The sequence below is a fragment of the Gastrolobium bilobum genome, unplaced genomic scaffold (assembly GCF_033153095.1).
Source record: "Gastrolobium bilobum isolate Gb01-03AN ecotype WA unplaced genomic scaffold, APGP_CSIRO_Gbil_v1 utg9460, whole genome shotgun sequence".
Classification (NCBI taxonomy): Eukaryota; Viridiplantae; Streptophyta; class Magnoliopsida; order Fabales; family Fabaceae; genus Gastrolobium; species Gastrolobium bilobum.
In genome coordinates this window covers 23,468-41,620 of record NW_026896290.1, presented here as the reverse complement: position 1 = coordinate 41,620, position 18,153 = coordinate 23,468, and the positions used below count along the sequence as shown (strand labels likewise).

General features: G+C 40.1%; 1 protein-coding gene across 1 annotated transcript; it reads right to left on the bottom strand.

Moving 5' to 3' along the window:
- Window positions 1-6,274: 6,274 nt before the first annotated feature.
- Window positions 6,275-9,366, bottom strand: LOC133298678 (calcium-dependent protein kinase 2-like). Its single transcript, XM_061498006.1, has 8 exons — window positions 8,625-9,366; window positions 7,966-8,109; window positions 7,641-7,793; window positions 7,410-7,525; window positions 7,033-7,200; window positions 6,801-6,928; window positions 6,593-6,692; window positions 6,275-6,373 (listed from the first exon to the last, which is right to left on the bottom strand). The coding sequence occupies exons 1-8, from the start codon at window positions 9,364-9,366 to the stop codon at window positions 6,275-6,277; spliced, it is 1,650 nt and encodes a 549-aa protein (XP_061353990.1).
- Between the last annotated feature and the right edge of the window lie 8,787 nt (window positions 9,367-18,153).

The following is an 18,153-nucleotide window of genomic DNA, read 5'->3' as shown; positions in this document are numbered from 1 at the left end:
CTGAAAATATGTCCCCAACGAGGGGTAAGATTACAAATCTCAATAAGCTCCAGGTTTATAGAGAATTCTCCATACCCCTGGCTCACTCCTGCATGAAAGTCAGATACAGAGTATACAAATACAACATATAACAGATATCATAACAGAACAGAGCATATATCCATATCATATCAGAGATGTGCGTCGTCATTCCCAAGGGAGGACCCCAAGCGGAAATCAACGCACATGTTCCCGAGGGAGGACCCCAAAGCGGAACCAGACATATCAGAGGCGTACACCATCAGTCCCGAGGGAGGACCTCAAAGCGGACATCCGGGTACTATACAATCAATGGCCAGAGATTGTTACAGAATCATATTACAGAAGTCATATCAGAGCAAAACATATCATGTTATCAAATAACTCTATATGAATGCATCTATACAAAGCATCTAAATAACACTCATACAGTCCAACCATAGTTCACTAACCATGGTGGAGCACTCGAGCAGGAAAAGACTCCTTAAACATAGAGCTTACCTCTTGAAGCTTTATCAATCTGCTTACTTGTGGCACAAGTTACTTTTATATCTTCAAGAGATTTCGATCCTTTTCAATCCCTAGGCACACCTAGAGAAGAATCCACAACAAAATCAATAAAATGATACTATGCCATGATTCTTACATAAGGCATACATTTTATCGTTTATTTTTGTTTCTTTATATTTTGTCAATCATATGCCAATTTACAAGTCATATACTAATTCTTTTCAAACTTACATATAGAACCCCAAAGCTAGTTAACATAAAACCACCAATTCTTAGTGGGCATTTCTCACTTTACATATACTTATCATGTCCTTAACATATCATACAAATCATAATTCCAAGTCCAATACAATTCCAACCCATTTACTTCTTTAAGGGTTGAAAATGACACATGTAGGTGTGTTCATGACTTTTCTCAAGCTATCTTTTGTTAGTGACCATTCCCTTCGTCACTATATCGGATACCCATCATCATCTCTTATTTAAATATCACTAGATACCTCATTTGTACCTATTTCATGATGAGGGCAGATTTGCACTCATAAGTGTTTATCATCTTTTCATGCTTTTATTTCCTTTATTTCTCCCTATGCATAACTCTAATTAAGTAAATAATCATTAACCAACCTCAAGACACATAAACACACATTCAAACATATTAAAGCATGATGTTCCTTGTTCTTTTTCCTCTTGGCCCGAATACTTATATATATAGGAATTATGTCTTTTTTTCTCTTTAACTTTCATCACTTTTTCCACTCCTAATTCACACCACTTATCAATGATTACATACAAGGTATTATTTTCACTTGGGTATTTCATCAAACACTTGGTCTACTCATTTTATTTTACATAGGCTGAATTATGTATTAGAGTGAGCCATCCAATTTTCTTAATTTTCAGAATAATTTTTCAACTACTACCAACAACAAGGCTCAATGAATATAATAGTCCAACTTAATTAATTAGTAAATCTAGTGTAATTAATTAATTAAACATGTTTTAGTGAGTGAAATTAAGTATAAGGCTTAATTAAATGAATCTGAGTCACTTTGGAGTTAAAAAGTGTACTCAGTGAAAATTAAGGGGTATAAATGGGTACTGGTGAAAGTACCCAAATTATAAAAATAAAAATAGTAACATTCCTAGAATAATATTCCATACTTTTGGGTAAAGTTTGGTAATTATTGGAGTTGAATAGATAGACGAACCAATACCCGCTTAAAGCTACTTAACCTATGTTAAGTGACTTAAGCTACTAAAAGAACCCATTTTCCCCCCCATCCCCCGTCGAGCTAGAAACAGAGAGAAGAAGAAGAAGAAGGAGAAATGAGGGAGAAGGAAGGGAGGAAGAGAGAGAGAGAGATCAAACCTTAACCGATTTGAGTGATTCAAAAGCCTAAATCGCTTAGAATCTCGCCCTCTTTCATAATCCTTGCTTTGTTTTGAGTGGGGAGCATTGTGGAGAGGGATATTGCCTCTCAAAAATTCGGCCATTGGAGAGATTTTGGGGTTTTGGGAAGTTCAACCTTCATGGGAGCTTGAGGAACACTCCTTGCTTGGTTGTGTGACCCTTGGTGGTAAGATTCTAACCCTTGAACCTCATGATTCCTTGAAATTTGCATGAGTTAGGGTTTATGAATAGTGTTTTAGGGATTTTGATGAAATGTTGTTAAATTAGCTATGTTCTAGGAAGAATGGAGCTTAGAGCATGTTATGGAAAATGCTAGGAATATCATTTAATCGGTGAAAATGAGCTTAGATAGCTAAATGAGTATACTTGTAAAATGGCAAGAATATGATGCTTGATATTGGATTTCTTGCATTGTTGATGAATGGTATGACTTGGTTGATTGATGATTGTGTCCTAATGATATCTAGGATTGAGACATTTGGACCGACCGTGAGTGATCAACCGTTTGAACAAGCTATGGAGCTTGGGTAGCTCATTGTAATTGGTAAGCTCATACTTGTGTTGTGTCTTGAATTGAGTAGTTGATGGTTGATTGTGAAATACTCTTGGATGCAATGTGTTGATTGCATTACACCATGTGTAGGTGTTGGTTTTGGAGTAGAGTATTGTTGACATTGGTGGTGAACAAAGGTCGAATTGAAGCTTGAGGTAAGCCTTCGGACCTTGGGTGTAATTCCCTTGATTGTTCCACCAAGCCCTAAAAGGGTAGTGGTAATTATAGTGTATATAAATGCAATGAAATAGTGTAATGCTTTGTTATATGTATGTGTATGCATTTGGTGTGGCATATGATGGTGTTTCCCTATGTGGTATGTTGCATGACGATGCGTAAATCATACTTGGTAGTTAGCTGGCCAGTAGGACTATTTGCATCTGAGTTTCCTTAGGACAGCTTGAGAGCTCGAGGGATTTCTCCTGGAGATGTATTGCACTTTGCATAGATATGTATTTACTGCATTATTATTGTTATTGCTATTACACTGATATGGAACTGTGGGGTGGAGAGATGCTCCAAGGACCCCTGGTTTACTGGATATATTCGTATATCTCACCCCGTGTTGTGGGGACCCCCTTTCAGGTAAGGATGCTGCAGGAGCCTCTGGTGGCAAGTGGCCATATCTGGATTATGCATGAAATGTGGCATTTCCTTTGAGTTTATGCATGCCTTTTGTAGTTGATATGTATAGGATTTTATTTTGAAAGCCCATGGTCATTTGTATATCTTGATTCATTGGATGAACTTAGCCTATGCTCATGCCTTTGGTTACACCTTTTGTTGATGGGAGCCAAGGGAATGATCATAGTGTTTTGTAAGCTAAGTTCTATGATTTGTAAAGGATATGTAATGTAAATGATGCCTACTTGAAATTCAATATATGCATGCTTGTTATGTAGTGAGTTGTTGAATTGGTTGGGCTGAAAATCAATTAGGTACCCTTTGTTTAAATTGGTAAACGATGAGAAAACAAAGGTCATGCTGCCCAAATTCTAGCTAAATCTCATGAGGAGAGGTTGGATGAGTGCTAGGATTTAGTTTGGGGCGTGGATAATTGGGGTTTGTAATGGGGATGCATCTTCCCCTAGGCTTGGACTTGAAAAATGTGGGAATTGGAATTCCCTGGCAGCGCGCTTAAGCGCCCAGGAGCGCGCCCAAGCGCCCTGCTGCCCCTGCGAGTGCCAATGCATTCTGCCTCCTCGCGCTGGAGCGCCCAAGTGGGGGTTGAAGCGCCCAGGATTGCGCGCTGGAGCGCCCTGGCGTGCGCTTAAGCGCCCTTTGCTGCAGAAAGTTGGGAGGCTTACTGCCCCCTCGTGTTTTAGCGCCCTGGGTGGGGCTGAAGCGCCCAGGGTTGCGCGCTTGAGCGCCCTGGTCCGCGCTTAAGCGCCCCTAGCCACTGAGGGAGGAGATGCTTCTGTCTCTGCGCGCTAAAACGTCTTAGTGGGAGCTTAAGCGCGCTTGAGCGCCCTGATGCGCGCTTAGGCGCCCATCCACACTGGAATGCCTGATGCTTACTTCCTCCGTGCGCTTAAGCGCCCAGATGGAGGCTTTAGCGCCCGATAGCACGCGCTTGGGCGCCCGGTAGCGCGCTGAAGCGCGCGGGGCCTGTGACCAACACTCTCTTGTGTTGCTTCAATTTGTCCTAACTTGGGCTACAGTGCTCCGATTTGAGCGCGGTTTGAAGCCACGCATAGCTAATGAAGAAACCTACAATATAGTAGAAGTTGTGAACTAAATAAGAAGTAAATTAATGGTTTAAAAATGGAAAATGAACATGATGTTAAGCTTAATTTATCTGTTTCCGCAAGGTAATATGGTTATGATCACGAAAATGGGTATTATAAGTTCGGTACGTTTTAAAATGAAAAATTTATCCGGATTTTAATTGAACCCATGTGATTGTAACTGCGCTTAATATCATAATGTGATGTTAACAAACCGGTTCTAGAACGGGGTGTTACAATGAACAACTTCTACAACAAAAATACTCATTCAAATATCCTTTACAAATCTCCATGAAACTATGAAACTTCAAGAAAAAAAAGAAACTAAATAATATCTTGAAATTTAATCAACCAAATTCAAGTTTCACACCTTGAATGAGCTTTCCAAGACCTAGAGACCATTTCCCATCATTCAAACCTTGAAAAACCTCCATTTTTGTCGCTGTGAACAGTAACAGGGCGCATGGAGGAGAGGAGAAATCAGCCACAAGGCAGCCCCATTTGATGGTCTAAAACTAAGGTTAGGTTACTCACTTCCTAAGCTTTCTTTTTTGTGTAGAGAGATTAACCTAAAAGTGGCTAACAATGGAGCTTCATGCTTGCCCAAGAAGAGAAGAAGTCACGTGGGAGAGAGAGAGAGGAAAAGAGGTGACCATATATCTTAAGTGAGAATGTGTTTTAAATTTGTTCTATTGGGCTTTTTAACTTACTAATACTATTGATTTGTATTTTAACTCACTTTGACCCAACTAATTTAATTTAATAATATTAACTTGGATCCTAAATGACTTTTTGGCATAAATTGAATTTTCTCATTTTGGAGCTTTACCGGTAATTTAACAGTAGTATAATTTACCGGTAAAAATCACTATTCACACATTTTCTCAAAATTTGCTAGATTATACAAAATTTCATTCTGAATTTATATTTGACGTCAGAATTGTCAAATTATGTCTCTAAAATCATTTTACTAATTTAAGCTCTACCGGTTAATTCACAAGACTACAAATTCTCCGACAGAACGTACTGTTCATAACCTAGTCATGATTACAGTCAAAATACTCGAAATCACTCACTGAATCTAATTATCGCATTTAAATCCTTAAATTAAATCTCTAATTAAGATTTACCATTTAGGGTCATTATAATTCCTACACAAGTGTAAGAATAACATACCCCTTATAATTATGTGATTGATTGATTATATTACACTTCTTGTTTTAAGTCAAATCCACATTCAATCTAAATATATTAATTTTCTTGTATTAAAAAAAATAATAAATAAATATATTACTTCTCTGTTTTTCCTTAAAATTGGCCACTAAGTTCTCTTTTCGTCTTCTGCCTTGTACATTCATGAGTTAAATTATATAAGATTCTACATTTTATTCCTTTTGAAATTGCTCATCCTAATCAATATGAATTTCGATTCTAGATCAATTTTTGAAAGAACAGAATAAAAACCTTAAGAGCTTCTGCTTATAAAAATGAGGTAACTAGAGTTAACTTCATTAATATGCAAACTAGGGTTGGTATAAGCTGAATTCAGAATCAATTTGTGCTCACTGAAAACGCAACTCCAAGAAATACATATCAAGTTCCCTGTCAGCATGATCGCCATAAGTCAGTAAAAAAATATTAAACCTAATAATTCACAAACTATTATACCTAGTATTAAGAAAGAATCAGTACATATATAAACAAAGACCCATTTTTTTGATTCCTAATTAAGTGAGCAGCAATATCAATACATTACTTGTTACAATATTTCACAGGAAAGGAAAAGGAAAAGAAAAAAATAAAAATGTTAACCAACCAAATACCTATTGTATCTTCACATTTCTCCAAGGTTAGTTTATGTTCATTTTCCCCCCTTTTTTTTCTTTAAGTGTTTTGTTTCCACCTTTGACCTACTCTTCACCTTTTTCCCCTCCGAACCAACAAAGCAGTAACGATGCAATGCTGTCCATGATCATTCTTCACCCATCAGCTTCTCCACCGAAGAAAACACAGGGCTGAAATAGATTAACCCTTTTAAGTATTGTCCCTCCACTATTGCAAAGCAAAGGAATCACGCCTCTTCTTAGTATGAGCTTCTGGATTTCCTTTTCTCATCATTGCCGCAAACTCATCATAGTTAATGCGACCATCCTGCACAAACATGACCATTTTGCTCATAATTACTAACCATATATATATAAACATCTCCTTGTTCTTGCACTTTTATAAGGAGGCCGTCTCCTATATTTAAACCCGTGTGTGTGTGTGTGTATATATATATATATATATATATATATGTTTGCATGCATGCAGCAAAATAAGTTTCCACTAGAATTAACAGCACAGTTAATTAAGCATAGATCTACTTACGTTATCTCCATCAACTTCTTGAAGGATTTCTTTGATGTCCCTGCCATCATGCATGTTATATTCATGGAGAGCTTGCTCTAGTTCTTCAGTGGTGATGAACCTATTTTATGTGGCAAAAAAATGAGATTAGAACTTTAATTTTACAACACCCCAAGTAAGTTACATAGGAGTGGCATGCATATATGTTCAATCTAGTTGATATTTTTACCCGCTATTATCTTTATCGAAGTACTGGAAGGCAGTGTACAGATGTTCTTCTCTGTTCATTCGGTTCATGTGCATTGTTGCTGTGATGAACTCGTCATAATCTATGATGCCATTGCCGTCAGCATCAGCCTGAGAAGAATGAGAAAATTATGTGTAAATAATCCTATGATCTTGAAGTACTAGTGGGGCTTTGGTTTTTGTTCCATGAAAAATGGGGGAGAAGGATAACTCACAGCTTCCATTAATTGCTTAACTTCTTGTTCTGTAAGCTTTGTCCCCTGTTTTGAAAGCCCTTGCTTGAGTTCTTCAATTGTAATGGTTCCACTGTTGTCAGTGTCCATACCCTTGAACATTTCCTTCAACCCCATGATTTCTTCTTCAGATAAACAACCGGCAATGACCTATTCATTTATAAATTTTAATGTTAGGTTGCTTTGTTCATACACTATCTAACATGCAGTATGGAGCAAGAGAAATATGCCAAGTAACAAAAATAGTTGGCAATAATCTTGATAGCATTTCATGAACAAGAGCTAGAATTGATAAAAAAAGTTATCTAAAAGGTATCAATAGAAAAATCTTCACAACAAATAACCCAAAAGTACAGTACCCTTAGAGCAACTTTCTTGAATTGGTTCATTGCTCTGAACTGTTTGAGTCTATTCAGGACAGCATTGTCAAGAGGTCTATCTGGTGCTTCTCCGTCCTCCTTGATCCAAGGATGATCTGTTTTTAACATAACAAGTTCATTAATTATTATAATTGATTTCAGTAGTAATTCAAGCAGTTTTTAAGAAAAAAGAATTGAAAGTGAAGCAAAAACAGTAAAGAATATGCGTACTCAAAACTTCGTATGCTGTCAATCTTTGTTTGGGATCTGAATTCAACATTTTCCTTACAAGATCTTTAGCTGCAGGTGAAATTGAAGGCCATGGATCGCTTGTAAAGTCAATGTGACCCCTTAGGATGGCATTGAATATACCATGTTCAGATTCTGTCAAACCAATTCCTTATTTCAGTTTCAAGCTATGCATATTTATATACCATAAATTTTAGAAAAATGTTATTTTTTCTAAGCTTTACATATATAATCATTTCTCCTTGGTCTTCAAAACAATGTTCAGCACAAAGTGGTTCCTTTGAAAATGAGAAGATGAAATATAAACCTGCCCAAAATGGAGGAGAACCACATAGAAGAATGTATAGCATTACACCAACACTCCATATATCAACTTCTGGCCCATATCTCCTCTTCAAGACTTCGGGTGCAATGTAATATGCACTACCAACAATGTCTTTGAACATATCTCCTGTCAAAATTATAAATTTGCTATTAAAATATGCTTCATGTAGCATATGAAGAACCAAGATTCTGTTATCTTCCTAACATTTTCCTTTTACAAGCATAATAATTATTTTCTTCATCACAGAGCTTAAAATATAGGTATATTTTTCAATCTCCAAGATTCTAATATTTGAAGAAATGATTGACGCAAAATCATATTTTCACCTCACTTTTAACTAGTTTAAAATAAATATCTTTCAGTGGAAATCTCAAAACAAGTACACTATTAGAATCTGGCGTTAAAGTTTTGAGTTTTATTAATCTCAGTTAAGAACACGAGATGCGGTTTCAGAAAAAAAACCCAGATTATATAGTTTTTATTAGTCCAATGCTAATTAAATATTTTCTACCCCATAAATAAAAAAAATAAAAAAGTATTATCTCTCTCATGCAAATGAACTCTCTTGTTACAATTAATGGAGAGAATAAAGATTAAAAAAAAAGGTGAAGAAGAAAAGGGTTGACAAAGAATTAGAAAACCTTGCTTGTAAAAAACGGATAGACCAAAATCTGTGGCCTTGAGGGGTGCATTTTCATCCTTATTCAACAAGAGGAAATTCTCGGGCTTAAGATCTCTATGAATGACACCCATAGAATGAAAAGTGTGAACAATCTGCACAATGGTTCTTAACAAAGAAGCTGCAGCACGTTCTGTGTAAAGTCCGGTTGCAATGATACGATCGAAGAGTTCACCACCAGCACACAACTCCATAACCAAATGAACGGATTGTTTATCCTCATAGACACCTTTGAGTTCCACAATGTTAGGTTGACCCGTGAGGTGGTGCATGATTTGCACCTCCCTTCTAACGTCTTCTATATCTTCCTTGTGAACAAGCTTTCTCTTGGCAATGGTTTTGCATGCAAACTTTTGGCCTGTGACCTTGTGTGTGCACAAATGGGTGACACCAAACTGTCCTCTCCCTAGCTCCTTCCCCATGGTGTATGTGGCTCTCACGTCTTCCATTGGTTTTCCAAGGACAGGCCCAATGGGGGCTGTTTTTGTGGGTTTTGATGATGATTGTGATGGTGGTGGTGAGGGTGATGAGGTTGGTGGCTTGGAGGTTGTTGGTGGGGTGGTGGCAGGGTGGTTGTTGTTGTTGTTGGGAGTTTCATGTTTGCTGCTTTGTTGGTTGGTTTCTCCCTTGTTGGTGGTGGCGGCAGCATTGTGCTCTGCCGCCGGGGCATCGGCAGCTTTACCTTGAGAGCAACAGTTGCCCATGGTGGAAGGGAGGGAGGAGAAGCTAAAATGTGAAAATGATCAAGGAAAGAGAAAGATCAAGAGAGAGAGAGAGAGAGAGATATAAGATGGGAATGGCAAAGGTGGTTAATATTGGGTTTTGGGGGTTGAAAGATAGATTGTTTTGAGAGAGGGAGAACTAAAAGACAGTGCTACATAGGAAATATAAAAATAAAAGTTTATAAATAAAAAATTTAATGAAAAAATATTCAAGGGTGTCAAAATGGTTAGTTTAGTTGATTCACAGCTTGGAATGTTAATGAAATTAGAGGAAGGCATTGATAGTGAGAGAGAGATTGTAGGAGGGTTAGAGGGTGCATATTGAAAGAGTCTTTGGCGTGTCTATTACGTGGTAAGCTGCGTAGGGTTTATTCAGACAAGGGTGAAGAGAATTTCTCGGACGGGGAAATAAAACGGGCATTTGTATGTTACAAAGGTTTAAACTTTAAAGTGTGAGTTTTAACGTTGTCTGTCAAAGATATGTTGTCGTTACTAGTATTACTTACAATAAGTAACACAACTATGAGTCCTCCTCTTTTTTTAGGTTAATAAAAACAGTAACCAAGGATATTCGGATAAACATCCTTATATATTTTAAAGCATAATATTTCTCTTAAGTTGCATTTCAGAGAAATATTTTTCCACACTCACAGACAATTATGGGACCCATCAAGAGAGAAAAAAAAAATAGCTTAATTATCAATGTGACTATGTGAGTGTAGGAAAATATATATCTGTTATGCAACTTTGAGAGAAATATTATCCATATTTTAACTATCTCTTGACTAGTCGTCTGTATGCTTGTAAAATCAGTCTTTCGCCAATCAAACTCTTTCTGAAGAACAATACCAAAAAAAAAAAAAAAAACTCTTTCCAAAGAAATATAAAAGGTGACACTATGGATGTTTGGTACAGGAGAAATTTTTTTTTAGCCGGGAATCTCAATTTTCAAAAATATGATTTTTACATTCAGTTTATGATAATATCCGTAAATTTAAAATTCAGAAAAATTCAGTTTCCCGAGATTCTTCAAGAATCCTGCGTACCAAACGCCAGGGTGTAAATGATGCGGGCAATATATGTCACGGATCTACAATTTGGGGCTATTTAAACCATTTGTCCTTTAATTAATTGAAAATGACAATTTTGCCTGCCTTTCAAAACATATTATCTATCTGCTTCTATTTGACCGTTGACCCAATTATGTACTCGAGTATATTATGCAAAAAAAATAGATACTCGAGTATAGCATGCGAATACTCGGGTATCGTTCATATTCTGAGAAATAATTTGAATTATGTACCTGAGTATCACTATGGATACTCTCGTATCTGTAACACTTCGTGTATACCCGGATTGTTATCATATTACAGTATTAAGTGCAGCTCAATTAAATGCGGAAGCTAACTTTTTCTTTTCAATTATGACGTCATTATTATTAACCAAGTTGATTATTTAATCCTTTTTCAAAAACATTGCCTGTATGTAAATTGCAATAAAATAACTAACTGAATCACCTCATATATAAATGCGTATCTAATCACAGATCTACAACACGTAGTCCGGACAGAATCCTGATACATTATACAACACCAAACCAAAACAACATATCATAGTCAATGTGGCATGGACAACCCCATACTCATCAAATAAGGCAACAAAGCACAACAAAGTCTCAGCTCAAATAACAATATAATGACAATAAAACAGGTCAGCATCCAGGCATAACAGTATAAACAACAAGCATATTGTAACACCCCGTGTATACCCGGTTTGTTAACATATCATCGTATTAAGCTGCGCTTAGTTAAAAATGCGGAATATCTTTTTCTTTTCAATTATGACGTCATTATACTTAGCCAAGTTGATTACTTAATCAATTTCATAAAATATCGTCTGTATGTAAATTGCAAATAAACATCTATTTAAAATACCTCAAAATATAGATAAAGTAAGTATCTAAAATCACGGATCTACAACACGTAGTCCCGACAATATCCTGATACATTATTACAACTCCAAATAAAACAAGACATAATCAAGTCTAAGTGGCATGGACAATCTCCATGCTCACCAAATCAACATCATAGCAAACAGAGTCTTAACAGATAAATTCATAAACTGAAGCTAAATGCATAAGACAGTAAATAGGATCCAACATTCAATCATAACAACATATCAGCATAAACATGTAACATCTATCAGTTAAGCTCTGGCCTCCTGCCACTAGAGGTCTCAACCCCCGCATTACCTGAACCTGAAATAAGCATTCCCCAAACGTGGGGTGAGATTTCTAAACCAGAAATCTTAGTAAGACAAGGGATCCTCAAGGATCTTTCACCCCAAGCTCACTTATATGTGCAATATAAGTTCAAAAGCAGTAATTTAATATAATTTCCAAAACTATGTAGTGCAACAGATATTCATGCCATGTGTGTTATAACTATTCTACTGGCCAGAGAAATGTAGGTATACGTCTATCACCTACATGTAGTACAAGGAACACCACTTGCACCTCACCCACAGCCTCACCATATTGTATGTACTACATACTCAGGCTTACCGTATACGTGGAACACCACATACATATCATAAGGCACTAGCATATAACAGCTCAACAGCATTTCCAAAATATCAAAAGCATGTAACACAGCATGCATATAACCATACCCCCATGTGACATGGTGGAACCACAACATGGCTAAACCAAGGACATGAAAGCTTACCTTGCAAGCTAGCTATCCCAGCCAAGAGTCCTCACAGCTCAACGTCCACAAACAGTACAATCACAATCTGTTTGGACCAATAATTATATCAATATATAACTCTACAAGCATAAAATATAAAGACAACACCTTTCCTTTTACGTTTTACGTCTTAAGGCTTCACACAAAGCCACAAGCCCTTAAACACTTGATTCTGACTTAGTTTGATAATTACAGAAGTCCAACTTCCTCAATCTAGGGTCCACAAACCCCCAATAGCCTACTGTATAAACAATGCAGCTACTGTTCTTCGAAATCCCAGAATATCCGGATATTCGTCGGGGGCATATCCGGATATCTCTCTTCCAATATCTAGATATTCATATCCGGATATTCAGATCCCCATATCCGGATATCAATATCCGGATACCCATATCCGGATATCAATATCCGGATATTCACAACAAAATATCCGGATATTTCACGACAGAACCCAGTATCTGCATTTCGCGAAAATCCAAACCAAAGGTCCAACTTTTACGGATTACATAAGCTTAAACATGCATTTCTAGGTGTGTTTAATGTTACCCACCCTTAGTTATCAACTTAGCTCATTACATGCATCAAGGTTCCATTTTTTAAGCATTAAACTCAAGCACAAAAGTGGTGAAGCTTACCAACAACTCAAAACAGTGGGAAGAATGCTCTTGGAGCTCACTAAACTGACTCCACAGTTCTGACTTGGTCCCAAAATGAAAATGACACACCAAGGTTGGTTCTTTCTCCACAAAGTTCACACCTTGAAGCTCAAAAAGCCAACTTCAAGAGTCCCACAACCCAAACTCACAAGGTCAGCCCACTCTCCTCAAACTCAGAAGCTCAAACTCAACAATGGAGCACCCAACAACCTTACAAGACCAACTCCCACTCAACAATGGTGTTTAAGTGAAGGTTTCATGAAGAAAAGGTGCAGACTTGGAAGGTTTTCAAGCAAGGAGACCAAGGTTGAAGAAGGCAGCAGCTGACCCTTCAGCCACTCACGTAGGAGGCACAAAAATAACCTAGGATCATGTGCCAAAGTTGAATATATAGGCGGTTTAAGTCACTAACACACAGTATTAACTTTAATTGCTATGCTTAGCATTTTAATCCCAAACTCAGGACTCTTAACCTACTCAATTTTCGGTACGCGCTTTTCATAGCCAGTATCAGTTTCTGGCACTAGTTCTCATTATTTTAAGTAGAAACTCGTTTTACATGTCCTATATAATATTCTAAGAATAATCATGCACTCATTATAATTTTCCGGGATACTTTTTTGGTACGCATTTATACTGACTAGCAGAACCGGTATCTGCGCTTTTCGTCTGAAAAGCGACTTTCAGCCTTATTAACTACTTCCTATAATTATTTAAGCCTCATAATAATTATCAGGGTCAATTATGGAATTATTTTCTAATTTCACATATTTAATTAATTAATTTCCTTAATTAACGGTGCAGGTTCTTACATTCACCCCATCTTTTTAGGATTTTGTCCTCAAAATCAGAAACATACCTGTCTCGAAACTCAGGGTACTGCCGGAGAAGCTCGTCCTCACGCTCCCAAGTACACTCCTCAGGAGTCCTCCCAGTCCACTGCACTTTGACCATCAGAATGATCTTGCTCCTCAGCTGCTTCTCGCCACGATCGAGAATCTTGAGTGGTCCGACAGGAGTCTTTAGGTTCTCCCGAATTTCCACATCATCAGGTTGCACCACGTGCGAAGGATCCGATATGTACTTCCGAAGCTGAGACACGTGAAACACGTCGTGGATGTTGGCCTAGTTCGGAGGCAAGGCAAGCCGTTAGGCAACAGGTCCTACTCTACCAAGAATCTGGTATGGCCTACTATATCGCGGGCTCAGCTTCCTCACTCCGAGTGCCCGTCCAACACTGGTGACAGGTGAAAGTCTCACAAACACGTGCTCACCCTCACTGAACTCCAGCGGACGATGCTTGACATCATAGTAGCTCTTCTGGCGATTCTGCGCCTGCTTTAACTTTTCTCTGATCATCTGGATCTATTGGGTGGTATCTTGGACAAAGTCCAAGCCAAACAACTCCTTATCTCCTACCTCAGACCAGCAGGTAGGAGTTCGACACCTCCTACCATACAATAACTCGAAGGGTGCCATGCTCAGGCTAGCATGGAAACTGTTGTTGTACGAAAATCCAACCAATGGCAGGTACATATCCCATGCTGAAGCCTGCTCCAAAGTGCAAGCCCTCAACATGTCCTCCAATGTCTGGATGGTCCGCTCAGTCTGTCCGTCAGTCTGAGGGTGATAGGCTGTACTCAGTCTCAACTGCGTACCAAAAGCCTCCTGCAGTGCCTCCCAGAACCGAGATGTGAACTTCGGGTCCCTATCACTAATGATACTCTCGGGCACCCCGTGATGTCTCACAATCTCGCGAACATATAGTCTGGCCAACTGCTCAGTAGTGAAGCTCACCTTCACCGGAAGAAAGTGGGCAGACTTAGTTAATCTGTCCACAATGACCTACATAGATTCATAACCAGCCTGAGTCTCCGGCAATCCCACCACGAAGTCCATGGAAATGCCATCCCATTTCCATTCCAGAATCTCAAGAGGTTGAAGTTTACGAGACGACTTCTGGTGTTCTATCTTCACCTTATGGAAAACTAAGCACTTGGACACAAAAACAACAATGTCCTTCTTCATGCCTGGCCACCAATAGTTCCTTTTCAAGTCTTGGTACATCTTTGTAGCACCAGGGTGGACAGTAAAATGGCCCTTATTAGCCTCAGTCATCACCTCAATCGTCAAAGGACCTCGAGGAACCACAATCCTCTTCTGGAAGGTCAACAGTCCATCCTCATTCCAAGACACACCGTCCTGGTTCTTCACATAATCTAGGCACACTCTGCACTTGCGCCTCTTTGATCTTTTCCATGAGCTCGTTCTCAACTTGCACAGTTTCCATTTCGAGAAGTGCACCCCCAAACAAGGAAGTCACCGACAGATCTCGAAACTGCTCAATGATGTCATAGTCACCCATGGTCAAACTGGATAGACTCACGGATTTCCGACTCAAAGCATCAGCTACCACATTGGCCTTGCCAAGATGGTACTTTAACTCAAAGTCGTAGTCCTTCAGATACTCCATCCATCTTCTCTTTCTCATGTTCATCTCTTTCTGATCAAACAAATACTTTAAGCTCTTGTGATCACTGAACACAGCAAACTTCATGCCATAAAGATGATGCCTCCAAATCTTGAAAGCAAACACAATAGCAGCCAACTCCAAATCATGAGTCGGGTAGTTCTCCTCATGAGGCTTCAACTGCCTCGAAGCATAGAAAATCACTTTGCCCAACTGCATTAACACTCATCTGAGCCCTTTTCTGGAGGCGTCAGTGTAAAGCTCAACTTCCTCAGCAGGATCAGGAAGGACCAACACAAGTGCGGTAGTCAGTCTCTCCTTTAACTCCTGAAAACATTCCTCATACTCGTGAGTCCACACAAATGGAGTCTCCTTCTGGGTAAGGCGAGTCATTGGCAAAACCAACATGGAGAATCCCTGGATGAACCTCCGGTAGTAACCTACCAAACTCCTCACTTCAGTTACCGTATTGGGCCTCTCCCAATCAAGAACGACCTCAATCTTGTTCGGATCCACTCTAACTCCTTCTGCAGAAATGACATGCCCAAGAAACTTCACGGACTTGAGCCAAAACTCACATTTGGAAGGCTTAACATAAAGCCTTTTCTTCTTCAGCACTTGCAACACAATCTTCAAGTGTAGAGCATGCTCTTCCTCCGTCTTGGAGTAAATCAATATGTCATCAATGAAGACGATCACAAACTGATCCAGGTATGGCTGGAAAATCCTGTTCATGTAATCCATGAACACTGCAGGTGCATTTGTGAGTCGAAAAGGAATCATCAAATACTCAAAGTGACCGTATCTCGAACGAAACGCGATCTTCGGGACGACCCCCGGCTTCACCCGAATCTGATGGTATCCGGACCGGAGATCTATCTTTGAATACACACAAGCACCCTTCAGTTGATCTAACAGATCATCAATATGCGAAAAGGGATACTTGTTCTTGATTGTCACCTTGTTTAGCTGCCTGTAATCGGTGCACAATCGTATAGTCCCATCTTTCTTCTTCATGAAGATGACTGGTGCTCCCAGGGAGACACACTCGGTCGAATAAAGCCTTTCCCTGAAAGGTCCTCAAAGTGTTTCTTCAGCTCCGCCAACTCTGGTGGCGACATCCGGTATGGAGCCAATGAAACGGGCCCCACACCAGGCAATAAGTCAATGGAGAACTCTATCTCCCTCTGCGGCGGAAACTCAGGAATGTCCTCAGGAAACACCTCGAGGAATTCCCTCACCACAAGAATGCCGGTGATATCCTCCTGTGACCCACTCACCAAACCTCCCAACATGACATATCCAAATTCCCCTGCTCTCAAGGCTCTCCTAGCCTGCAGTAATGAAATAAAAGGCGAGGAACTGGCTGTGGCATCACCCGGAGACATCACAACTCGCTTGGCACAACAATCAATCAATGCACAATTTCTGGACAACCAATCCATGCCCAGAATAATCTCCAAATTGGCCATTGGAAACCCTATTAGATTTACCGAGAACTCACGGCCATCCCACTGAAACGCTACATCGCGATGAACAGTGGTAGAATCACACATTTCTCCGGTGGCGGTGGTCACCAGCAACGGTGGAGAAAGCACAGACATGGGCAACTCAAGCCCCACAGCAATCGGGGTAGCAATAAAGGAATGCGTAGACCCGGAGTCAAACAAGACATCAACAAACGATCCACCAATGGTAACAGTATCTCTGACAAGGTTGGGAGCTCGGTCCGACTGCTACCGATCCAAAGTGTAAACTCGTCCCATGGCAGGTGGCACAACAGGTGCCGCTGTAGGTGGAAGGGGAACCACCTGGAATGGAACTGCTCGAACTGCTGCAGCTCTCGTCGTCGACGACAGACAATCTCTGGAGTAGTGGCCCTCCTTGCCACAATGAAAACATATCAACTGGCCTGACGAGAACGGCCCAAAGTGAGTCTTCCCACACCCCGAGCATCTGGGAGCGGGAGGTCTCGCTGCACTCCCATGTGCAGAAGTCCTCTTAACCTGATTTGGCGCTTGCCGAGCCGCCATCTGATTTCCCTTGCCTTTGCTCCCAAACGTCCTGTCCCTCCAGGAAGTGGAACTACTAGTTCCCTTCGTCTCAGCGATCTTGGCCCTCTTGGCCTTACTCGAGTTGCAGAAGTCCTCGATGTCCCGACACTACTGCACCAGTGTCCCGAAGTCTCTCGAAGCAGAACCAGCGAGGTAACCAACAATATCCTCATTAAGTCCCCTGCGGAACTTTGCAGCCAAGAAGATCGAAGTAGGCCTCTCCATCCGAAAGTGAACGAACTTAACCAGCTCATTGAACTTGGCCAGGTACTCGTCAACAGACAACGAGCCCTGCACCAACCTGTCGAATTCCCCCCTGCTTGCTCTCCTGAGCATCATAAGGGAAGTACCGTCCCAGAAAACAATCCTCGAAGAATGGCCATGTCATAACATGACCCTGCATCTCAAAAGCATGCGAGGTGTTCATCCACCACTCATGGGCATCGCCCTCCAGCATATAGATAGCAAACATCAATTTCTGCGGATCTGTACACTGCATGACCCGGAAGATCTTATCCAGCGCCTGTAGCCATCTAGCTGCGGCAATAGGATTGTAAGATCCATCAAAGGTAGGTGGCTTATGCTTGCGAAAAGCCTTAAGCCGGCGATCAATCACATCTCTATCTTTAGTAGGCTCCACAAAGGGTTCCATCACCCCAGTCAAGTGACCAGTGCCCTCAATCTGGCTCTGGCTCTCGTCCTGCAGACTAGGTGGAGGCGGGGGCAGCGGTGGCGGTGGAGGTTGTGGCGGAGGGAACTGACCAACAGCAGGACCAGCCATCATCTTCTCCAACATGACCCTCATCATGGTCATGTTCGCCAGCCAGTTCGCCTCAAGAGCA